Source organism: Gymnoscopelus microlampas (assembly GCF_963454915.1).
Source record: "Gymnoscopelus microlampas genome assembly, chromosome: 2".
Taxonomy (NCBI): Eukaryota; Metazoa; Chordata; class Actinopteri; order Myctophiformes; family Myctophidae; genus Gymnoscopelus; species Gymnoscopelus microlampas.
In genome coordinates this window covers 18,704,870-18,730,795 of record NC_139939.1, presented here as the reverse complement: position 1 = coordinate 18,730,795, position 25,926 = coordinate 18,704,870, and the positions used below count along the sequence as shown (strand labels likewise).

At 44.0% G+C, this 25,926-nt stretch overlaps 1 protein-coding gene across 2 annotated transcripts in view; it reads right to left on the bottom strand.

Moving 5' to 3' along the window:
• The window catches only part of mxi1 (max interactor 1, dimerization protein), a 29,366-nt gene extending 3,801 nt beyond the window's left edge, over positions 1–25,565 (bottom strand). Inside the window, exons 1-4 of one of the 2 annotated variants that reach the window (XM_084042134.1) lie at positions 25,234–25,565; positions 21,615–21,720; positions 17,343–17,372; positions 1,037–1,151 (exon numbers count right to left, since the gene is read on the bottom strand). In XM_084042134.1, the coding sequence (XP_083898260.1) occupies positions 1,037–1,151; positions 17,343–17,372; positions 21,615–21,720; positions 25,234–25,471 (489 nt within the window). In that variant the 5' untranslated portion in view covers positions 25,472–25,565. Of the gene's footprint in view, positions 1–1,036; positions 1,152–17,342; positions 17,373–21,614; positions 21,721–21,905; positions 22,390–25,233 lie in introns of those variants that run through there. The other variant, XM_084042135.1, reaches the window with a different exon arrangement.
• Positions 25,566–25,926: the final 361 nt, after the last annotated feature.

The window sequence follows — 25,926 nt, the reverse complement described above, 5'->3', positions numbered from 1 at the left end:
ACCTGCATTGTTAACAGCGTGGTAACTTCCATACCAGACCCCCTTTGTTTACTACTAGTGTCTCTACACAACGGGTAGCAGCTAGAGCTGCTGAATGACACAGCCACATGTTAACCTCCTCCTCGCGCCGTGTCACGGCCACTAACTGCGATGAGCGCGACTCCCGGCGACCAGATGAAGAAGCCGTGAGCCCGTCCATAGCTGTTGCCATGACTCAAGTTGCAGCAGCAGCAGAAGAAGGGGAGACACGGGGTAACAATTCAGGCTTTGTGCTTCTCCTTATTCTGTGATGTCAACGCAGTCGCACACTTGGCTTTCCATGTGCAAGCTGCTCCATCTCGCACGATCACATGCTCGTGTTTTTGTTTTTTAAATGGATGGAGAAGCATGAGGTAGCCATCAGGATGTCACACAGTGTTGTGTGTGCTCCTCAGTACTAGGCTATACCAAGGCGGTCAGTTAACAGCAACCAAGTGCTGTTGACTTTTGTCTGCTGGCTGACGAGTTTGTCAATTTCACAGCTACTCCAGAGGTGGAAGGTGTATTCCACTGATCATTTTGGAGGGTGAAAAGTTTGCCACTTGTCATTCTGGAGGATTAACCACTTAAAGCCCTTCATTGCATGACAAATAGAAAAGAATGGCCGATCTAGACTGAAGCTGTTTCTATTTCTGTTCGACTGGCCACAATGAAGTGCTGAGCCAATGACTTCCGGTATTAGCGTCCAATAACTATCAATCAAATATACATAGCTACTGCAACATTTTTTTATTCATTCAACATCTTCTATTTTCAAAACCAAAACAACTGGGCTAGTTAGCTAGTTTGAAACTATCAGGAAAGCTAAGCAAAGATTCAATTAAAGTGTTTACTTTGGTCAGGCTAACTTTGATATGCCATTTTCTCCCCCATGCCGAGTACGGATGTATTTTATCTTGTTTACACAGTTGTGTATTTGTCATCTTGATTTTACAGACGAAAGGCAAACCAAACCAAACCACCAATGCAATATACATCACATGTGTGGGCTTATTACCTTTATGTGTGATTTGGCTTTGTTGAGCAGGCCCAATGTGGTATGACGGTTGCAGTCTGGTCCCAATGGTATGAGTGACTTCAACCGCTCCAAACACAGCCTCAGATGAGCTCGTCTGCAAAGAACAGGGAAGACAAAAGACAGTGCAAATGATCAGATGATGCAGTCATTTTTGGCGATCTGGTGTAGAGGGAAAAAAGGAGTGGACCTAGTATAGAGCCCTGGACTCCGGTCAATGAAGTATATACACATAGTGTTTTTACCAGGGGATCATCAAGATCCAACACTTATGCCTTAATCAAGGGAACTTCTTGAGGGAGGGGAGAGTGCTATATTAATTTACTATCCCTGTACAGATTTGATCCAGGGATTTTACCTTTCAGTCACAAATGTGCTGCTCTAAACTTCAGGATGAACCATTTCACTTCATGACCCTAATGGGACACACACAGTTCAATAAATGTCTGCAGAGACATCACACATTAGTCATGTCATGTTAAACCTTACACAGATCCATTACCCTTCTGGTACACATTCCACTCTGTCTACTTATATAGTAGCCCGTCTCGCCTACATTACAAATGAAGCCGTTTCAGCTGAGAGGGACAGGATAGGTGCAACGGCATTTCCTGTACCCCCGCCCGCCCGCCCCGCTCGGCTCCCACTCTCCATCATCTTGACAGTCCCTCTTATGTCCGTGACTGCAGACAGGGCCCGAGTACTATCTTCCCCGCTAATGGCCCAGAGTTGAGAGGTAAAGAGAGATAATTGAGGCCATAACACAATCAGCAGACCATTAGCAGGGGCTGCTCTTTCAGCCGACCACCACGGGCCGTCAGGAAGACAGTAGGAGGACTCAGAGCAGTGGCCTGAGACCCAAGGCCACTCCCCCATTGGGGGGGGGGGGGGGGGCAGAATGACAGGCCTCTCAGAGGGCACATGCAGGAACCCACTAGACTCTCTACTATGCTCTGCTGCTTTGACTACAGGCCGTCTAGATGTTGTGTATTGGAGACATGTGAGTGCTGGCTGAGCAGGAGTGTGTGTGTGTGTGTGTGTGTGTGTGTGTGTGTGTGTGTGTGTGTGTGTGTGTGTGTGTGTGTGTGTGTGTGTGTGTGTGTGTGTAGGAGGAGGGGAGGTTAAGTTATGCATGGATAGTCCTGATAAGAACATGAGAGCAAGCTATTACCATAGTCTGTGTGCGCGCGTGTGTGTGTGTGTGTGTGTGTGTGTGTGTGTGTGTGTGTGTGTGCTGTTAAACTATGTGGAAAAACAAGAGCCCTATGGGGAGGGTGTGTGTGTGTGAAGTGTTTTTGTGACACTATTAGTATTAAGGGGACAGTTAGGAGATGTCGTTCGGTGTGTGTGTGTGTGTGTGTGTGTGTGTGTGTGTGTGTGTGTGTGTGTGTGTGTGTGTGTGTGTGTGTGTGTGTGTGTGTGTGTGTGTGTGTGGGCACTGGGGGGGGTTAACGGTGATAACTATCAGTCTGTCTCTGGTCGTCTGAGTGTGTAATCACTTCTATTCACGGGGCCGAATGGAGCCCACATTCACTCGTTATCAGCGAGCAGTCCATCTATCTCTCTGCTTCTCTTATCCTAACCCCGCCACCAGCTCCTTACTTACTGTGGCCCCGACACACACGTACGCAGATGACATGCCGTGATTAATCACACTCACGCCTGTTGCATCGACACAGGCTGGGACGGGGTGAGGTTCAGGACACAGTAGCACGGAGCGGCGAGGTGACAGAAGAGCTGACGCAAAACGCACATGTCGTACCCAAGGCTCATAATGGTACAACACACCCCCTACTTAAACGTCTTTCAACCTGGTGTCTTGGGCGTCTTGAAATTGGATTTAACCACTTAAACCCTCTGGAATTAGTCAACTGGACCTCACCTGAGTTGGCCCTGTACTTGGAAGGCTTTTCCCCCCCGTCAACACCAAATCTTTTTGACAAAACAATGCCGATCTACAAGGATCACAACACGTTGCACCTGCTATTTTGGGCTAATGTTCCCCCAGAATACAGATGCTGCGGTTAAAGTGGTCCACACAAACTCACATCATGTACAGTACACACAGTCCTGTCTCTACCGTAAGGACAATCTCTCTCAGCTACACACACACATAAGTACAGTGTGCAAGTACGTACACTTCCTACTCCGGTGTGTGTTCATTCGACTGACGAGGCAGCTGACTGGGAGGAGGGCACAGCAGGACACGAGAGTCTGCAGACGTGTCTGAACTTGTCAGTCTGCCTACATGCCTGGGCGTTGGGTGAACAAACTCCAGACACCAGGCCTACTAGTCCTCACACACCACACCACCACATGCACAACCAACCAACCACCGCCTCGCCTCCTTCACTCCCTGCTGCTGCTTCACTCCCATGCAGATTAAAACTCTGCAACCAGACCTCGGATAACCCCCACTTATTGGCTCCGCCCCCAACAGGGCTGCAACTATTGATTGTTCTCTTGGCAACTATGCAATCAATTTTCTATTAATTCATTCTTTTTATATATCCGTATATAAATACTTTATATATCAACAAAAACAGTGCAAAAACATTATAGTATTTTCAATAATTTACTGAATTTATAAGATCTACACGCTTGTTTATCAGCTGTTTTTGCTGTTGTTGAGAAGAGTACCGTCAATGTCTCCAAAGCAACACTACAGAGGGGTTGATAACCCAAAACAGTGCTTAGGGTAGAGGCTTCCATTAGTCCATGTGGTGCGGGCCGTGAATCATGTATTTCTGCTGAGTAAGCGCGAAAACCACCAACACCCTTCCACGCCCTTGATGACGACAATGGTGACGACGGCAGTGTCACTACGGTTTCTCCAGTCTGCCGTGTTTTGTCGCCTCAGAGACACGTTGTCTGTCCTCCTCGCATATACATGCTACTGTATATAGCTAGCTACATACTACTGGAAATTAGCCTTCAAAACACCTACACACACACACACACACACACACTGTGTTTCTCGAGTGAGCATAGTCGATAGGCAGGCCTAATCTCTTGTCTGCGTTACAAGTCGTTCTGTAGAACATCATGATATAAGTAAGAGGGCACAGCACAATAGTAATCATCAGGGTGGAGTGAGAGAGGGAGAATGAATAAGACAAGACAGTACGTCTATCACCAAGAACATCAGTCCAACTTGGGAGTTTGTGCGATCATCATGACCTACAACAGGCCACATTGACCAGTTAAATGTCACAAGGACCTTTCCAACTGGTGTTGTTCACCGGATAGGTCAAAGGTCCTAATGCCTGAACATGCTTATCATTTAGACCATGAGCCAAATACTTTAAGCCTTTTGCGGCTTACAGCACAAATGGCTTGTAAGCTTAAATACTTGCATTCTGCAGCCAGAACCTCCTTCAGGCCCTACCCTCACAGCGGAGGAGGTATCATACACTGAATGGCCATAGATATTAATGCAGGAGTTCTCAGAAAATACTTTAGTTAGTAATATAAAGAGCTATGGGTTTACCGTGCAGCGGATAGCTTCCTGTCTAGTCTGTTAGCAGGTTAAGGATGCAATCTAAGGTAAGGTTCACTAAAAGACGTGACATCACAGAGCAGTGGGCCGTCAGAAAGAGGAAGTTAGCATGGCTAGCCTAGCATTTCACCCAGCAGGGGCAAGCTGGGATAAATCGTCTCTTCAGGAGACAGCTCCAGCCAGTCACAGCTCATTCTCATTAATAAGGCTTATTGATCAGCTGCAAATAGAACGCATGCTAACGTTAGTCAGTGGCTATCAGCATTAGTCATCCCCGTTGCTGCTCACTTACCTTGTCCAGAACCAATGAATGGCGTTTAATTAGCATTACTTTAGCGTGAATGGGGGACTCTCCGTGTGTGGCAGATTACATAACACATGGCCAGTTGCTACCAGGAAGACCTGTGCTCTGAATTGTCACGCACAGCAGGGGACCTCAAATCCCCTGTTGGAAATAAAGCAGATAGGCCTAGTTTTAACTCGTATCTACTAGGCAAGGATCTAGAGAGAGAAGGGAAAATAATACCATACTGTTTTTACAGCCCAATGGGGAGAGCATTGTAAATATCTGTTTAAATCCCACCCCGTTTCTGGCAATAAGTGTCTGCAGGCCTACAGTATGTTTCAATATGGCATGGATCAATCTGTGGCTGGGAAAGAAAATATACCGCTAGTACAAGATTAACCACTTTAACCTTCTACTATATTTAGTATAAACTTGATCAGAGTTGGCCCTATACTTGGTGGTCCACTCTTTTTCCCCCGCTCTACACCAAATCTCTTTGCCGAAAAGAGACAATCAACAAGCTCAGAACGCGACAGGTTGTGAGCTTTTAGATTATTGCCGAATGTTCCCCCAAGAATAGGGATGCTAGGGGTTTTACGTGAATTTATGCGTGTTTGCGACTCTGCAAACATTATTGTTAATATGCACATTAACTAGCACATATTCCACACATAATAATAAGCTGTGTGACCAGTTATCTGATTGCGCTTGAAAATGTCGGACAGACAGACCGACCAACAAGAGTGGCTTATACAAGCAGTGTGGTCACAGCTATGGCTGGCAGGCTCTCCTCTCTCACAGCCAGCCTTCCTTTTCCTCCTGAGACAATGTGACGCTTCCACTCCTCAAGTGTGTGTGTGTGTGTGTGTGCGTGTGTGTGTGTGTATATGTGTGTGTATGTGTGTGTGCACGCGTGCATGCATGCGTGCGGGTGTGTTCCTGTGGCCTCTGTGTTCCCGACAGGCCCAGATGGGTACACAGGCAGGCAGCTCTGCTGTCTGAGCAAGCAGCCAGCTAACCCTGGGTCACTGCGCCAAACCTTTCTTCCCCACTACCGATATCTACCCCCCACCGCCATCACATCCACCCCGAAAAACCACAGGTGTCTCTCTCTCTCCGTCGCACGCCAGCTATGCCGTGCTACGATCCGTTCACCCTGCCTCCCATAAAAGTAAAATGGAGCTCTTTTCAAAGCCACATTTTGAAGCCCACCCCTTTTTTTGTAAGGCAGGTCTGCCTAAAGCCCAGCTCTTGCGTGTGCACTTATTCTCTATTCAGTATATATGGAGGAGGACACAATCCTGTTCGCCCACTCCCTCTCTCTGCTTTCCATTTAGACGCCCTGTACAGTTTGGAGGTTTAGAGCGATAGAGAGGGAGAGAGATGAATACTGCTGACAATATCCTAAAAGGAAAGCCCAGCTCTATAACACGGACACAGGTAGCTTTGCATGAGCGTAGAATGACAGGTCTAAATCTTCCCCGTTGATGCAGCCATGCTCTTGCAGCCTACATGGACATGCTTGCACTGCAGTACTAGCTGAATGTTTATTATGTTATTATAGCATTCTATTGTGCATGATACTACTGTGATCCTCACTCAGGCATCGTGTGGCTTTTGTTTTTACAGAACAAGGCAAAAACCACCTCATGATGTGGTTTGCGCTTAAAGAGAAATAGGAAGTCAATAGAAGAAATACTGTACTTACGTGTGCTCTCACAAGAGTTATTTAAAGCCTTGCATGGATACGGCTGCACTGAAAAATCTCCACTAGTTTCCGCTTAATTTTTTATTCAAATTCCCTTGGAACTGACACGGTTAGTCAGTGTGAAAACGGGGAGGAAAAGCTATGGCTTGCCCTAGATTCCAAACTTGTGAATAAGTAAATAATGAATGACTTCTCAGGCCATCCAAGATGTCTGACATAATTACTGGATGGGCTCTTAAAGGGAAGGGTCAGATTTAACCGACCAATACACTTACTCTTCGTCAAAACCCTGCTTTCCCAAATGCCTTTAACACATGTACTCTCACACAAGCACACGCATGCAATCCCACCCCCCGTTTGACCTACTTTTAATCCACACGAGAGAGGAAATATGACCCTTCACCCACTTATCACACTAATTACATATCACCAACCACTGTTCCAGTATCAAATCTACTAAAGTGACATGTAGAAGGAAATTAAGATAGCATTGCATTTTTGCATTAGCAATTCACTGACCAAGAGAATTTTTTTTTTTTAAATTACACAGGACTTCTCGACTTTTCAAGGATGAAGCCCAATTTATGCTCTACTGTACGACGGTGAAAGTAGCCGATCTATAAGCTCACACGACGCATCACGGACGCAAAGAGTTGTGAGCTTGTAGATCGGCTATTTTTGGCATGCGACACAATTGTATGATGGAATATAAAATGAGGCTTATGGAAGGGTATTACTTTTCTCTTCCCTTCTCCCTACTTTGCAGTGTCAAGGCTCATTTGAGGCAACCGCAAATCACAATTCACCGCAATAACTGGAGCTATTACAGTGCCCTTGTAATACAAAGCTGCATTTAAACGAGTCTTAGGCCCCTTCCATGGAGCACGGCATCCAATCAGCGGTGAATTATCTTACTAGGAAGAGGAGAGCAATCCAATCACACAAGAAAAATAAATAGAAGGGACGGTTTCCTTTTCCGTGATTTGAGTGTATTTGTTTTCAAAAGAGGCTAAGTCCATAATTCTGATGCTAAAAATAACAAAAGCAAAGCAGTGCTGCCTTAGCTCAAGGGCCTGGGGACATCACATTTAGCCACACCCCAGATCAGAGAGAATGAAAGTGCACGTGAGCTTGTGGCACACTGATCTATACTCTGCAGATGGTCCCATACAATATACATGTAGAGAGCCGGGCCCACTCCACTACTCACCATATAACTGTATGTCTTTCATAACAACTATGTTCAGTCTTGTTGCGTACGCGTGCCTTGAATACATGCATACACACATAGGTGCACTGTACTCCATACACACACATGGCGTGGGAGTATTACACATGCATGCACAGACACATGCACATACATAGGCCCTCATGGACACGCTACATGCCAAACAACGGTTCTCTGTATTTGCTCACCATCTTTGTTTACTGGTTGGCTAAGTTAACACAAAGGCAAGGGTTGTTTTTTTCCTGGTAAGGATGGACCGGCTATGATTCCCTGCTTTTCTCCTTTCTTTCTTTCCCTCTTTTACAGAGGCCCTTCTGGCTCCCTCTCGCTCTCTTTCTTTCTCTCACATGACTGCTATGGGTTTGTAGCCTCGGTCACATGTATTTTCATACAGACAGTGGCACCTGACTGAATAAGTTCTTTTTTTTTGTGTTGGAAAAAAAAGAAGGAAACTACCAGTCTCTAGGCTGACTGCTGGAATAGTCATCAAACAGCTAAATAATAGCCTGGTTGCAAAGCTGGACTTTACCATATGTGCCTCTAACAACTATAAATAGGTTGCAATTGTGTAGGAAAGGACTCCAGTTAGAAACCTGCCTGTATCTGGCTGGGATGAGGAATGGTCCGGCTATGGCTAGCAAAAAGAAAAAAGAAGAAAGCAATCGAACCTGTCTTTGAAAAACAACATTCTACGTTGTCCTCTAAAGTGAGTCTACATGCACTGTCATCATAAACATCAGTCTATGGTTGGCACATGATGTATGAATGCTAGCATAATGTCATCAACAGCCACTGGACAACATGTCCAAGATGTTCTCATTACTCATGAAAAAAAAATGCACTGGATGATGAATTCAAATGACAGCCTGTGTTAGCGGGGCAAAGGTAAACAAATGAGGGGTTGAGAGGCTGGCTTTACATTGAAGAAAATTGGTTAAGAGTCATATTTTGCCGCTGGTGACATGCTAGCTAATCCGTCACGTTTCTGGGCTCTCACATACACTCTTGCTCTCTCTCTGTGACGCACGCACGCACGCACGCACGCACGCACGCACGCACGCACACACACACACACACACACACACACACACACACACACACACACACACACACACACACACACACACACACACACACACACACACACACACACACACACACACACACACACACACACACACACACACACACACACACAGAGATTAAAACAGGCTCTGCTCAACTGCTGCTGCAGACTTCTCTCCAATGAAAGACCAATGCATTTCTGTTCTCCTTTATGAAACATGGACAGATGGGATAGATGGAGAGAGAGAGACAGAGAGAGAGAGGACTTCTGTCTGTTTGTAATCTGCCCAGAAACTAGCCTTGGGAGCCGACACAGATGAGTGATCTGGGCTGGGTTACACTAGGCCAGCCAATGGCAAGTGACTCTGTCCTAGTGATCCTTTTCACCAGCTGATCTCTACAGAAGATTTTCTATTCAAATGAAGAAGGAAAGAAAACTGGACTAACTGAACTAAGCCTGTTGTCCGTTTCCCTGCCGGTTTGACGAGTGAAGTCTCTTCAAGCAACTTCAACTATTAAGGGGTGGAACTTGTGACTATGTCATCCCCAGTTCGGTCATCCTCACCCAGCAGCCCGGTGGACAAAAGACAGAGGGAGACCAGGAAATCTATTGATGGAAAGACACTTAAAAAAAACAAGTCAAGTCCTTAAGACTTAAACAGCCTTCCAGGAAAAACTAAACTAAACTAAAACTACCCCACGTTACGCCTTGTGTTGGTTGCATGGTGCCCCCCACCCACCCCACCAATACAATCGTCCATTGAGTGTACTGATGGCTAATTGTTACACTTGACAAACACAGTTGTGTAATGTGAGGAATGCCGGTATCTCCAAGCTTTTACATCTGCCATTTTTTTAATTCTTTGAACTTTTTAGAATTCCTTTTATATTTTTCAACTATAATGCCATGCCAAAAATAGGTTAATTCTCAAAGCTGTATTTCCTTTTTAGATTCACAATTCATTTGAATTGTGACCTCAATCCTTCCCAAAGACTCTTGGCTCGGGAAAACTTCTGCAAAGAGAGTCCCACCTTCCTGTGACTGGCTGCGGACGGACGGGAACGCCGCCGGTGGGATTGTTTAGTCTGGGATCGCCACTGGAACCCGCTTGGAAAAACATCAGCGAGATGCAGGATTTGAAACCACACTGAAAGTGTAGGAGCTACTATAATAACAGACTAATGGGAGGCTGAAGACGGAAAAAAAGGGAAAAAAATCAATGTGGGATCACAGGGGAACCCCTCTTGCAGCCAATCCCCATGCGGAAGGCTGGTAAATAAAGTGCACGGACGGACGGCAGTCATTACTGGGCAGACTGACACCGACCGCCGTCACGCCAACACGCTGAAGCCATGCCAAGCCACTGAGAGGCATCTGCAACGATGCATAGCAACAGTGAACAAGAAGAAGGGAGGGAGAGAGAGAGAGAGATGGGGGGATGCATAGGAAACCAGATGATCATCAGACAGAGAAGGGGAAAGATGACTGGTTAGCTTGAGATGAAAAAAGCTGAAAAGCCAAACAACATGCACAGACACACACACACACACACACACATACCAGGCTGACTAGGAGGGGGGGGGGGGGTCCTGCCAGCTGTGCGGTATGTGTAGCGGAGCCAAGGGAGAATGGGGCTGAAACCCATCACTGACACATGGATTAGTTCACACGTGCACACTGCCTTTTAATCTGCTCCACTGACAAAGGCTTCGCTCTTGGAGGGAGAAGGGGAGCGAGAGAGAGAAGTGAAAGAGGTAGAGAGTGAGATCACATGCCTTTAGTTGGGTTGTCCAAGACATTGTTTAAAAAAAAAACGTCTCTCACGCTCTCTCTCTCTCTCTCTCTCACACACACACACACACAGCGGTGGAGATCACATGATTCCAATGCCCTTCTATGCTCAAAATCAAGTGTCTCCACTTCCATTCATTCATCCATCCATCGGACCAGCTGCTGACCCGTTCCACCAACTCCACCCCTTGCTTGGTCCTGGGGTCAGGACGAGAGAAGCTTTGGATTAAACTCCAATATGGCAGCATGGCTCCTAAAACAGGCCTGGTGCAAACCGAGGGCCATCCAGCCAGATGTTAGCTCTGCGCAAGGGGTGTGTGGGATGAGGGTGGGGGGTTTCAGTGCCCCTTCAGACCACATCCTCTCCACAGCCGTGTAGCTGTGCAGAGAGGCTTTGGTACGTCCAATGGGGGATCATAATCCAAACATAGCCCACACTACATCCGCCTTTTCCCACAAACACACAAATGCAGAGAGACACACACACAAATAGACATGCGTGCAAACTTACAAAAGTTAGGTTAAGTTGATTTAAACATCATTTTAACAAATGTTATTCCATGTACTATTCCTCCAAATACAATATACACATAGTATATGTTATGCATCTATATTTTAGACAATATATTTAGTCGTACATAGCCTACATTCAGGGAGAGAACGACGTCAGATAGTCGGGAAGATCTGCACTCTCATTGGTGAGTTGCTAACATCAAGGGGCACTGTGATTGGTCAAAAGCGAGTGGTGTTTTTCCCCTTTTCCCCGGCTGTGAGGCTAAAAATAGACACATAGTTAGATTTAGCCTAAATGAACATGCTGTGGGTTGTTTTTTTCCCCCCAATAAGCATTTTTCTTTCTTTCTTTCTTTCCTTCTGCCTTTAGGTGTGGATTTAGTTTAACATGGCCGCTAAATGACTAAGCAGCTTGACTAACTACTGTACCAAGCAAAGGAACACAGGAGCATTCCATCCTGGAACACAATGTAACAACAGCATGTCAGTCCACTTATGCTAGCGTGGGCTTATCAACAAGTCTGACCCAACACCGCTGCCGTTAATGGCAAAACGGCGCGTAGGAGGACGAGCCGAAGGGTTGCTATTGCAGGGGGAGAGACCAGAAAGAACACAGGAGGAGTCTGATACTTTTCCTCCTCGTGCCTAAACTTCACAGCCTCTCTCTCATTCAAAACAACACACCGTTGCTATTTTTGGTCCTTCAAATTAAACAAGCCCGTTGAGTCTAACACCTTGGGCTCCAACCTGCTGACTAAGCCTGTATGCCCGTCGCCCGGCCCTGTTAGTTTGCTAACGCGGTGTCCTTTCACGGAATGCGGTGAGGATGCAGTTTGCTGTATAAGGGCACAACAAGGAGGTGGGAAGATAACCAGAGTCAAAAGGTCAGAGGATCCAGGGGCAGTAAAATCATCAGTGTTGATTTAAGTCTGAGAGAGTACAAACGTACTCAAAATGGACCCAAAGGCTCCATTTTGGTTACATCATGTAAACTCTGAGTTACAAATGGATAAATGAACACTGAGGATTTTGCTGCGCAGTCAGGGGGTTATGGGCGACCTGTGTCAAAAGGTAAACAAGGATTCTCTCAAGTCTTCCTAAAGCTGTTTTTGGAAGACACTATTGTGTCGTTTAACCCTGAAATGTATGCGTGTGGCAAATAGTCTAAATACGAGCCAAAATACTCAAAACCAATCTGTTTTATTTTTGGTATACAAGCCAGTGACCTACTTTCACCAACGTTACATTAAACAGCAGCAATTATAAAGACCAAATGATGCACCACAATCACCAGCATTTGAGTGGGGCTCTGGTGTTAATTATATACCACCCTGGTACTGGTTTACCTAATGTAGATCACTGTGTTAATTACAGGTTAGATTGTCCCCTGGGCAGCAGCACTAACTGATACACTGGGAGAGGGTATTATCACGCTTGTGTGTCGCTCAAGGCTCTCCTGAGTCAGGTGTGTTTGACCTATCCCTCCTCTCATCCCATCAGCCTGTCAATGACTTCCTTCTGCTCCGTCGTCGTCGTCGGTCAAACACTGAGGCTAGCAGGGGGGTGGGCGGACTGGCGCTAGGCCTGTCACAATTATTACATAATAGTCTAATTGCAATTATTTTATATAATCGCAATTATTTTATATAGTCGCAATTATTTTTGCATAATCGTCATAATCAATTCCATGTTAAAAAATAGTGGAAATAGCAGATCTATAAGCTCAAAACACGTTGCGATGTGACGCGTTTTGAGCTTATAGATCGGCTATTTCCACTATTAATGTTTATTTTTAAGTATAAAGTAACTAAATATGTGTTATTTGTCTACATGTCTGCCCTGTGCAACTTTTGTTTACGAAAGCTAAAAGCCAAACAGAAATGTAATTTTTATTCATAATGTTCCATAAATTATCAACGCCACACAATTAAATCGTTAATCACAATTATTTGAGTGATAATTAATCGTCAACTTAAATTTGTAATCGTGACAGCCCTAACTGGCGCTGGACAACAGGATGGAGGGGAAACGTGCCCTAGCTAGCACGTGTGCATGCTCCACCAGAGCTCCATAGCTGGGCTCGCCAGACCAAAGATCAAGTCCCCTAAGCCGCTTTCCCGAGCCAAGAAAAGCTTACAAGTCGTCACGTTGGAGGAGAACAAATGGTGCCGGTTTTAGGCCCTGCAGCGAAGCCTCAGAATAGGCCGCGCTCACTGGGCAGACAAAACGGAGCGGCTGGTGCAGCAGTTCTACGGTTCTTTTCGAGGAGTATCAGCATCAGCACATCCAGAAAACATGGAGCTGGGGCTTTATACAAGTGTGACTACTCACCCCCGAAGGCCTGAACACAGGTATTATATTTATAGGAAGAATGAGAAAATAATGGCAAGGTTCACTCAAAAGCAAGATGTTTACCACGTAAACTATTGGTTTGGGACACCTTACTCTTACAAATTGATTAAAAAACCCTCTTAACAAGGTATTATTACTAATAATGTATACATCTTTAGACTTCCTTTCAGACATATACCTTACAGATATATTGAGCAAAGGAGGATGTAAAAATGTTTCATTGGATCATGGATATCAAACACTATATTATGTAGTTAACTGAAAGGTCATTGCAATTGTTGTGAAATATCACCTCCAGTTACTTAAAAACACTCATGACTGTATTAGTCCAGATGGGCCCCCCACCACCACATTTGCAGCCCACTCACGTAATGACAACCAAAGTGTTCTGTAGGCTGCATCTAAGTGGAACGGTTGCGTGTATTTTGCAGTTTTTGGAAGGGGACAAAAAAAAAAAAGGAAAAAAAAACCTGGCGGACGAGAACACCCACACACCGCTCCAATGTCGAACTCAAATGAGGCGTGACCATCTTCATTTATCCCAGGCCACCGACACAGAACAAAAAAATACTAAGTGGGGCGGACCTCAAGGTCACTCTTCGCGTGCCACCTTAAGCACATTAACCCTGGCGTCCCTATTTTGGGCTTATCATTATAGGCGAACACTTCAGGAGAAAAACAAATCAAAACTTTTAGAAGATTTGCGACATCACGTGACTTGTGATCTTGTAGATTGTCTATTTCTGAAATATGACTTGGAGGTATCCGTTTTAATATTCCACAGAGAGCTCACGCTGAATGGCGTTTAACACACTGTTTAGTGTTTACACAAACTCAGCTTTGTAAGGACCGAGTGGAAAAACTAATACTGCATCTGTGACCCTGCCATGGGCAGCGAAATCTGTCACTGTCTTTATTATGGTCAAAGTCCTGATAAACAATATGAAAATGAATAGAAGGTGGAGAGGAGGGGGTTGATGACCGTTGACTCCGTTGGATTTTATTGAAGTGAGTAAAAAGCCTGCTGTATTGATTAACCATAAACGGAGACATTATTAAAAACATTTTTTTACTGTACATCGTTGGTGGCTGCTGGCTCGGCCATTTAGCGCACAGACCATTATGCTCCTAGCGTGTGTGAGAACACAGGTTTGAATCCAACCCCTTTTTTTGTTTTGCATGTCCTTCCTTTCTCTCTGCCCTTGGTTTCCTGTCTCTCTACACTGACCTATCTGAAATAAGGCGTAAGAAAATGGCAAAAATAAACAGAGCACTGTGTAATTCCCTCATCGTGTGTTACACAACTCGCCCTCAAGTTCAACATGACTAAACCACGACTTGCCTTAGCTGGGGCATAATGTGAGCAAATCCGCCATTTGACACGTTTCAAACAACAATGACTTATAGAGAGGACGGGGTGATGAAAGGGGTTGTTTACAAATTAGAATAGCAACATTATATATAGTGGCAGCAAACAATTCTGCTACATCTGTACACACGGTCCATTTTTACACTTGCAGAGTTAAACTAACAATGAGGATTTTACTGTGTACTGTTAAACCTAACTAACAGTGTAATTTAGTGGTGACATGTGGCAGTAAAATGGGTTTGTTATGCGTAGCGTTGATCAAAGTGGCAGGGCCACGGCGTTATCTTTGGTGGGCCGCGCTATGTGAGCATCTGGAATGTGGGTTTTTGCAAAAAACCCTTTCATCTGAGTCCTGTGGTCTTGCCCCGTCATGACTTCAGCTCTTTGCAGAGAGGTTATCAGGTCCTGCGGTAGCCGCGGAAGGCGAGGCCTTCACAGCCGCAACGAGATGTGAGCGCCTGATAAAAGTGTTGCAAAGGCCCCAGTCAGGCTGGGCCGTAAACGGGCCGCCGCCTCCCATTTACAGCACTAGAGAAGTCTGCTGAGATGGAAAGACAGGGCTGCCCCACTCCTCAATTACACAAAATCCTATGGGTTAATTTAACTCTTAAGAGTGTACATTTGTACACTCTCAGAGTTACAAATGGATAAATTAACGCTGAGGATTTGACTGTGTATGGCGTAAGCCTCACACACTTGACTGCACAACTATGCCTGACACATATAGCTTACAGCGGGACATGTGCTTAAAGGGGAATTGGATTAACCGCTGGCAAGAAAAGAAAAAGTGGGGATTATAAGCTATTTCGACCTAAAGTGTGTCTCTCATTTATTTTATTTTTTATAAATACAAATAAAGATTGATTTTCTATTTTTCTCTTTCTTTGCTAATGAAAATGTGATTAGGCTGGTACTGTAATTCACCTAACAAACAACTAGGGATGAACAGACTGGGAGATTCTGGGCCGATACCGATTAAAATAACAATTTGGCTGATAGCCGATCAATACACATATACACTTATAACATAGTCAGCAAGGCAAGTATCAGCCGAGATACCGATGTTCATCCAATTAATCAGTCCATCCCTAGAAAACAGCAACCTCAGACTCAAGGTGTTCAGCTTAAAAGACCAAGGACAAGGACTTGTAGGTGCCTCATCATGACTTGTGCAGTGTTGCACAGAACAGCATGTTCCAGGCCAGTGCCTCTCTGACTCTCCTCCTCCCCGTGAGCACAACAAGCACGGATCACTTTATCTCTGCCACATCCCACACATGGTGGTGTCACACGGGGTGGCATGGAGGAACACTGACGAAGCAACCTGTGTGGGCGATGCTGCTGTTGCTATCTGTCTGGACCAGTTGGGCATCCGGCTGGCCTCATGTAGGGGGGAGAAAGCAAGGCGACATATACTAGCACCACAATCATGACGCATGAACTCTGTGTGACGGACTATATTTAACAACATGAACCCCTAGTATCACTATTCTGGGCATGTCACAATATACAAACTTCCACCAAAAGCTTTTAGATCAGCTATTTTTGGCAAAGAGATTAGGTGTAGAGGAAAAAAGGAGGGGACCAAGTATAGACACCTGGGGTACACCGGTCAAATAAGTTAATTCAATGGACACACACATCCTTTCATTGTACCCACATGCTTGGAGATAATGAAATGGAAGGCGGTTGTTTTTTTATTTACCATAAATCCTGAAAGTCTAGCTGCACTTATTTATGGTCTGGAAGTGAACCCTCTCACAGCATGATTGTCTTGTGAAACTACAAAGCCAAAACACAGACGACTAGTGCCCAATGTGGGCGGTGGACTCACAATCTGATAAGGGCTTCTAAGAAACCACTATCTTTTGTCACCACCAAAGAAGCAGTGGCAGACAAACCATCACAAGCCACGGCCTATTTCAATACGCCACATTCCTAATGGTGCAGAGATGCTATCTTGTGAAGACCGAGATTAAAAAATGAACGTTCGGGTGAAACCCATGAAAAGCAAGCATCTAGTTGGGGAAGAAACTTTGCGACCATTAAACCCTCCTCCACCCCCCACGCACGATCCACTCAAAAGACATCTTTACATTTCAACAAGCACTGAACTTTGGTCTCCAGTTTCAGCCCTGCATGCACCCTTGCCTTGTCCATGTAACTCAAAGCCCTTAGCAACCACACTGTTGCATAAACCCATGCAGAGTTGTGACTCAGGAGTGTTAGCGAGAGAGAGAGAGAGAGAGAGAGAGAGAAATGCCCATAGCTCACTGGAACTAGGTCGCCCTTATACTTTTGTTTTTAATGACCTGTTGAAGAGGAAATGCTTGCTTGAGGACAGACTAAAGCCTGGCAAAGTAAGAGAGTAAGATGTGAGGAACTGGTTATGGTGTCAGGGCAGAGTGTGTGAGTGTGTGTTTTAGCATACAGTGTACTCAAATTAAGTGAAGCTAAAAGCGGAAGACCAACTCACCTATTCTTCTCCAGCTCATTGTGTGTGGACCTGCAACAATAGAGAGTAGAGAACATGTCACACACTTAACCATTTTCAGTCTGGCGGTGTAAATTTATCCCAAGTTTTCAAAATCTATCAACATTCTTCAAAAATAGCCGATCTACAAGCCCGCACACATCGCATCGAGATGCGTTGTGAGCTGGTAGATCGGCTATTTTCGAATGGACGATGTATAAAATAGGGCATAAGTGGTTAATAACAGCCTAGACTTGCATTGCATGTTCAGGTCTATTCACTCTTGGAACCTCATTCTGCACAGGCTGGCTAATATACATGTAAGCTGGACAAACAAAGCCCAATAGAGACGCACTGAATTGGCTTTGCCTCGTTTGAATGGATTTATTAATTAATCCCAAATGAGACAAAGTCAGGGCCAAGTGCAGTGCAGCCTTCGCACAAATGCTAACAAACTCTCCACCCTCCCCACATGACTGTCAGGCCTGCAAAGTTGCACTACAAAGCCTTGACTACAGCACAACAGATCTCTGTGTGTGTGTGTGTGTGTGTGTGTGTGTGTGTGTGTGTGTGTGTGTGTGTGTGTGTGTGTGTGTGTGTGTGTGTGTGTGTGTGTGTGTGTGCCAACATACGCTGGTGGGTGAGTGTGAGTGCACACACGGTAGCCAGGGTTCAGTGCTCTGTTAATAATGTAAAGTGAATCAGCTGGCCCCTAAGAGCTTCTTTGTGTGGAAACACACTGAAGGGACACAGGCCCTCCTCCTGATACATAAACGGCTGGGTTCCTAGCCACATAAAGTGCACTGCACCTCAGGGACAGGCTTAGGGGGAGGAACCGATTTCTCCCGGGTCATGTGATCATCAATTCTCCTTATTGGGGATTTATGTGTCCCCACTCTCTCTTTTCTCATCTTGTATTAACATGACAGCCTGTTGTGCTGTTAGCAGGGGGCAGGAGCACAGGAAATACGGTGACAGTGGTGCTAGTGGTGGAAGTGGTAGGCCCAAAAAAAGGTAAACAAATGAAAACATTTCTTTGGTTCCTTACAGCTTCTCAAGTTGTGAGGTTAGTATACATGAGAGTTGTCACCACATAAGAAAGGCTTTTTTGTGTTCAATTATTTATACCAATAAAAACACCACATGTCTCTGTTAGAATACATTACTGTACTTGTAGTAGGGTACGCAAGACTGGTTATCAACTCAACTGTGACAGTATATTTGATTGAACATGGCAAGGTGTATGGCTTAAGTGGACTCGCAGCTATCACAGGGAAATCATGAACCTAACTAATAAGCTGGCCTGCGCCATTACCAGAAAACCCACATCTGCCGTTAGCGTTCACGTGCATGTGTTTGACAGGTCGCAACTCACATATTCTACAACTCCCCCTGTAATGCTTATGCTCTGAATAGGCCAATACAGAATGTATGTAATGATTCATCTAAGCCAGTGTTACCCAACCTTTTTTCCATGGAGCCCAACTTCTTACATCTGACACAACAAGCCAGGTTGTGAGCTTGTAGATAGACTATGTTCACTATTTTTTTTCACTTTTAGAAAAACCTTGAAAAATCCAAGTTATGATTTTGTGCAACGTGTTTAAAATGTAGGACTACCTCCAAATAGACACGGCCTCCCTGCGATCTTTGGTGACCCTCAAGGGGGTCTCAGACCTCAGGTTGGGAACCACTGATCTAAACCACTTCATCTGTATGACAGCCACCCCCCTCGTGCTCTCTCTCTCTCTCGTGTGAAGCTACCATTACTCTGAATCAGTGGCATCTCTTAGCCCAGCCCCCCACTACAGCCAACAGTGAAGCAACACACACAATGTCTTTATACGCTCCAGCAGAACCCACTCAGAAAATTCAATCTAAGTCGCCTTGATTTTATATGCTCTTTTATCATTGTAAATGTAAACCCGTTCCCCACCTCCCATATCATCTATCAACACGTCAGAATCTCAATGACAATATAAACAACACTGGATTCCTTCCGCAAGCATGCTTGTGTATGGGCATGCACGCACCGACGCTCACGCACACACACAAGCAGCAGGTCAATGAGATAAAGGCGACCCCGCTGTAAACAGTAGGTGAAAGGACAGACTGAGATAAGCCCATCACTTTAAGCCTCGGCATGTCACAAAGGAGGTGGCCTCACCTGGAGCAAGCCTGGACCTATATCTGATCGTGACTGTTGCCATGCAGAACTAGGCAACGTGAGTGAGCGTGCTGCGCTGTTGATGAGTAATGCACAGTTCCTGTTTGTGGCCCGTTCCTACATTAATATTAAAAAGCTCTGAGAGATAGAGGAGGCTAGGCTTCCATTTGATGCATACAGTAGTTGTCAATGGAAAGATTCATGCAAGCACCATAGTGGCAAGTGAAATCACATTGAGCCGTATCGGCTGATTTAGACTTGGTCGTACAACAGAGTCGAGCGCCGAAAATAGCCAATCTCCCAGATCAGAGCGTGTCGCATCCGAGCTTGTAGATCGGCTATTTCAGCACACTACTTTGGCTTTATCAGAGGAGATTCTTGGCTGCAGTTCCTGTTCCCCCAATGCACATGTCTCCCATCAGAGTGTACGGTACTTTACAAGAGCCATGACTGATGTGGCAACATCTGATTTGTCTATCACACATTACATCAAGCTACATGATAATTATGATAATTAAAACCTCTTTATTCTATGTTGATCATGCACCTTATGTATATTTGACAGTGACACCGTGTCTTTTTGTTTCTATATTCCCTACCCTTACGAGTACGACCCTTTTCTGTAAACTGCAAAATGTTGGGAGCGTGTACATAAAAATATTTCACCCAGTCTATTACACCTGTAAACATATGATGTGAGTGTGACAATAAACTTGAAGTTGAAGTCCAGTTGATATTACACAGTAGGGCCTAAAGACATGCTGGATTCACAATCCAAGAATAATTCAACTACAGTTTTTTCAATGAGATACAATTCCAGAATAATTAAACTGCTAAAAGACCCTATATAGCGAATCTATAACTGATTAATTAACTTATTCCTCAAAGATCTCCGGGTATTTGTGTTGGGAGGATTGCAAGCAAAACTTGCCATAAATAGCAGCTTTTTCCTTTTAGGGATGGTGATAAAACTGTCACACACTCCCACAGTGTAGACAACAATGATATGTGAAAATGTGGAAATTCCTCACGTCAAAAATAGATTAAGAAAACGTAATATGTACAGCAACAAAAAAAACACGTTTCAGTCGCTTGTGGAGCAAGTGAGGCACATTGTAAAGGATTGTTCGTTCTGTTCTGTAGGTGTCACTTTTACCCTTGTCCCTAGCAGCTGCAGGCAGCTTGACAATCAGCTGATGAATGCTAGAGAGCTGTTGATCAGTGTTGCCAGGTCTGCTTGTTATGAGCAGCTGTGGGCTTCTTTTTCTGTAAGGTTGCTTGTACTGTAAATATTGGTAGTTGCGGTTTGCAGTTTTTGGGCTCGTTTCTAATGTGTGATTGCTTATTTGGGCTCGTTTCCTAAATGATGTTTAAACCAGTGTTTCTTAAACATTTTCATATCAAAGACCCCACATTAATAGCCTATGTATTTGTCTGCAGACCCCCATCTGAAAATATGTTTATACCAGGAACCCCCATACAAGATTTGTGTTGTTAAAATGTTTTAACAATATTCCACATTTTCTTCTAGATGTTTTTTGAAAATAGCCAATCTACAAGCTCAAAACGCGTCGCAGATCGGCTATTTTCAAATAGGTTTAAAGGGCTCATGCAGCAGCATAATCGCTTCTATTGGGCTTGTTTTACTAGAGCTGGTTGCTTATTTCTCTCACAAAATATGGCAACACTGGCTGTTGTTGATGCTGCTACCTACCCCCACTAACCTAACCCAATAGAAACGTTCACTAAACCTTAACCTACGATTGTAGTTTATTTAAAAAAAAATACAAATTATTCTCAGTAACGTCGTTTTATGACTGCATACAAACATACAAGAAAGCTGTGTTTTCCAGAACATGCTGCTTAGAGGAAATGAAACCTAATAAAAAGAACAGACCTACAAGCAAACAACACGTCGCTTAGCGACGTGTTGTTTGCTTGAAGATCTGTTATTTTTGGTTACCCACGAAATTATAAATTTCGAGCAAAAATATTCAAATTAATCTTTATTTATACATTCAAGACGAGTGACTTTGAATATCAAGGGCTATCGCATACAGGTATGCTCAAATAACAGGTAGAAGGGACACTTAATTTAAAAGTCTTACCTGTTGTGGGTATTGTTGAACTTCTTGTTTCGGAATTTCCGTTGCCTCTGGTAATTATTTGTGTTTTCATTTGAAGGTAACGTTGAGGCGTATCCGTGTTCACATTCTGTTGGGTGAAAGAGCAGTAAAACCGGTGGTGAGTTTCACGTCTGATCGCAACATGCAACCAACCAGGGCTGCCACGTAAACACCGACACACAGTCGCACACTAATCTACATGTACAGAATAAAATACATGTTTTTTTTGTTTAACCCTTCTTATTAGACCATGATCGGGATTCCACCATTTACCTCTTTCTCTCCTTTCTAGATATTCCGCAGCTTCCAATAATAGCTGGATGTTTATCACCTGAACAGCCGTCATGATACTTTGCCTATGGATTAGTGTTGTTGTTTTGTTTTAACGTGATTTTATAGCGTGATCTTTCCAAAACAACTGGTACAGCTGATCGATATTTAAATGTTCGATCGGTTTCACACACGATGTTGCTTTAAAAAATATATATATATTGTTCGCTGGCCCCGAGCAGCCTTTTGTCGAGAGAGAGAGAGAGAGAGAGAAAAACAAGCCAGTGTTTTCCACCAGCTTTACAAGCTGCAGCCAAAGCTTCACAGAGGCCAATCATTAAAAACGACAAAACCCAGTGTATCAAAGTATTAAAAGTGTCTTAGAAACACGATAACAAAATTGTACAAAAAATGTATCAAACAATATAAAATGTCCCCCCCAACAAACAGCCCAGAGCCAGCAAAAGTCCCTGCTGTTGCTGCTCGTTTCCTTTCCTGCCAGTTTGTTTACCTAGGTTCTACAGCTGGGGGGCGGGGCCCTCCAGAGAGAGGGGGCTTGTCCCACCGCGAGGTACCCTGGGAAACCGAGTCATTTTATTGAATGGCCTGATCCATTTCACAGCAGGCCAACTCGACACACTGCATTTTGGAAAAAGTACAGTACTTGAGTAAATGTACTTAGTTACTTTACACCACTGCATTTAACGGCCAGTATATTAATAATGATCATGTGTGTACTTGTGTTGTATGTCAGTTTTATGTATTGCTAGTCGGTTAGCAAAATCATATGGGACTACATGTTCAATAGTCAACTATTTGACCTTTATTTGTACAGGTAAAATCCCATACAACAGTGGTTCTGGGGACCTCCAGGGGCCTTTGAGGGGGTTCCAGGGGTCCCCAGCTAAATGATTGATAGGACCCAAATGGACCCTTTACAGGTCTGAAATGGAACCATTGTACACTCTCAGAGTTATGGGGTCCCCGTGGCCTAATGCATGCCAAACTGGAGGTCCTTGAAATTAAAAAGCCATACAATGGCATACAAGATACTGTATGAAGGCCTAAAGCTTATCTATCAAAGTCCTATGTTTTGATTAATTCTGTGAGTGGTGATGATGACGATGATTATGATTATATCGACGTTCAATAATAGCAGACTGCATCTGTATCACACATACTACAAAACAGCAGGATATGCTGCTTGGTGTCTAGTACTTAATCCGTTTATAATCTAATGGGGGCCAAGTTCATTGATTCATGGGAGAGTTATGAAACAGGATGCTATATGCACAGAAATAAAACAGTGGATGTGGATCCCACTTTAGCATGGCCAAGTGTCTCTGTCACAGTTTCTCTAGCTCCACAATAATCCCACACATCCTACAAGTCCCATGATTCACCAAAGCAGTAGGCAGCGTTGCCAGGTTTTGAGAGAGAAACAAGCAACCAGGTCTATGAGAACAAGTCCATAAGAAGCGACTATATAGGCCACATGAGCACTTTGGCTATTTGAAAATAGACGATCTGCAAGCTCACAACGCGTCACACCGCGAAGCATTGTGAACTTGTAGATCTGCTATTTTCAAAATGTTTTTTTTTGGGGGGGGAATACAAATTGGAACAACAACACAAATCTGATACACAGGTCCCTGGCACAAAATATTCTCAGTCCGCAGACAAATATGTACAACGTGTGGGTTCCTTGACATGAAAATGTTTGAGAACCACTGGTTTAAACAACATTAGGAAACAAGCCCAAATAAGCAACTACACTTTAAAAACAAGCCCCCAAAAACCGCAACCACCAATCTTTACAAGCAACTTCACAGAAAACAAGCACAAAGTCGCTTATAATAAGCGGACATGGCAACACTAGCATGTGTCGGCCGAAGCCAGGCCCAGCAACACATGACGTCACCGCCAGGAAGGCACACGATTGGTGGCAGGCGCTGACAGGCGTGAGAAGCGAACTTGCTCTCGGCCAATCGTAGCGGCGCTTTGCGCCATGTGGAAGCCATGCGAAAACACCCACAAATATAAAACCAGGAAGCAAACAATCGGTTGAAGAGCAGGAAAAAAAAGCATAGCCAGTATATCTGGTGCAACGTAATGTTACAATATAACTGGTGATTTTGCTAAACGGCAACAACGTTAGTGCAATATGCATTAGACAGTATTCAATTATTCAACACGTGTTTATAAAGATTAACAATGATGACAAGCAAATCTATTTTTATATGACTTGCAGCTGATCAGCAGACCCACAATAATAATAATAAAGTATACAACATTAATATATATTTTTTACAGAGAAGTAATCTGCCACGACATTAAATGCAATCTATCTATGCAAGAGCGGTTCAGTCTTCACCTATAATGCCTGTCTAAGCTGCCAAATGTCAAAATATGAAACCGCACATAAACTAATAAATGCCGTTTAGAACGAGTTAACTCTTCATTTGTTTTCATAAAACACGGCCAATTCATCAACATCCACTCATGATATCTACGGTAGCTCTGGCGATTAAAGTTGTTTTAACCAAGAGCCTTCTTGTATACGAGGATACAATGACATCATCCTCAACTGAGTTGGAGAGGGCGCTGCAATGTGGTCAGAATGTATCTCATATCGGAGTGGCTGCCAGCTTGCACACCCACACACACACCCAATCATTATGTCATATGTATCTCTCTACTATACTGCAGGGAAATATGATAGATCATATTTAAACTGTGTTTCTCCAGATGCATGTAGGACATTGCAGCACTTTGCAAACTGCACTCTAAAGCAAACCAATTAATTGGTTTGCTTTAGAGTGCAGTTTGCAAAGTGCTGCAATGTCCTACATGCATCTGGAGAAACACAGTTTAAATATGATCATGCTAGACCACAAATAGGTTCTTTACCCATCCAAAGGATGATTACTATTATTATTCCCAGTGACACCTTTAAATGCTTTTTATGCTTATTCATAATCATATTTTTTATACATTTGTCCTCCCTCAGTTTTAACCTGTGCTCCCCTCTTTTTGTGATGTGTTTTTTAACTAACCTTAATGTATGCCTGTGTGAGCTGTGGGATATATGAATTTCCCTTCGGGGATTAATAAAGAATCTATCTATCTATAATACAATTTGATGTTGCAGATCGCACTAGTCAAGTGCAGCACGCATAGACATTATAACAAGGCTATGGTGCTTTATAGTTGAATGAACTCAGCCCTTTGTTGTCTGAGACTGTAGTGTAGACAATGAAAGTCTTGTTTTCGTAAAAATTCAGAAGCAAACGATCGAAAAGGCCAAAATGCAACACAAAATAAAACTCACTTCCATCCTTCCTCTCGGCGCTCTCAATAAAGCTAGCAGCCTCCAGCAAAACTTGCACGTTTTTCAGAAAAGTGTCGATCTGATCCATGGATGGGGAGTCTTTGGAATTGAAGACGTCATTAAAAGGGCAACTGGACGACATGTCGAAATCCTGCTGATCCATGGACGTTTCGGAGTCGAAAAACACTTCTTCGGTCTTCAGAGTCAGACCTCTTCTTTGCCTCTCACTTTTGGCCATTTTCGTCTCGGTTTAGTGTGCGATCGGACTTTTTTCTTAGCAGGATAAACTCTTTGAGGCAGCGGCTGCCACAGTACTGTTAGGTAGGTAGGGGTTTCTGTGTGAATGCGGGCTGTAATGTGGAACAGCGGCCGATGTCTGTCTGTTGCAGCGTTGCCAGGTTTTGTGAGAGAAACAAGCAATTTGGTCTATGAAAACAAGCCCAAAAGAAGCAACTAAGGCTACATGAGCCCTTTCTAATTGAAAATAGTCGATCTACAAGCTCACAACGCGTCGCGATTGTGAGCTTGTAGATCAGCTATTTTTTTTAAATAGCAAAAAAGTGGAATATTTTTAAAACATTTTCTCAACAAAAATCTTGTTTGGGGTCCCTGGCATAAAATATTTTCAGATGGGGGGTCTGCAGAAAAATACATATTAATTTGGGCATGAAAATGTTTGAGAACCACTGGTTT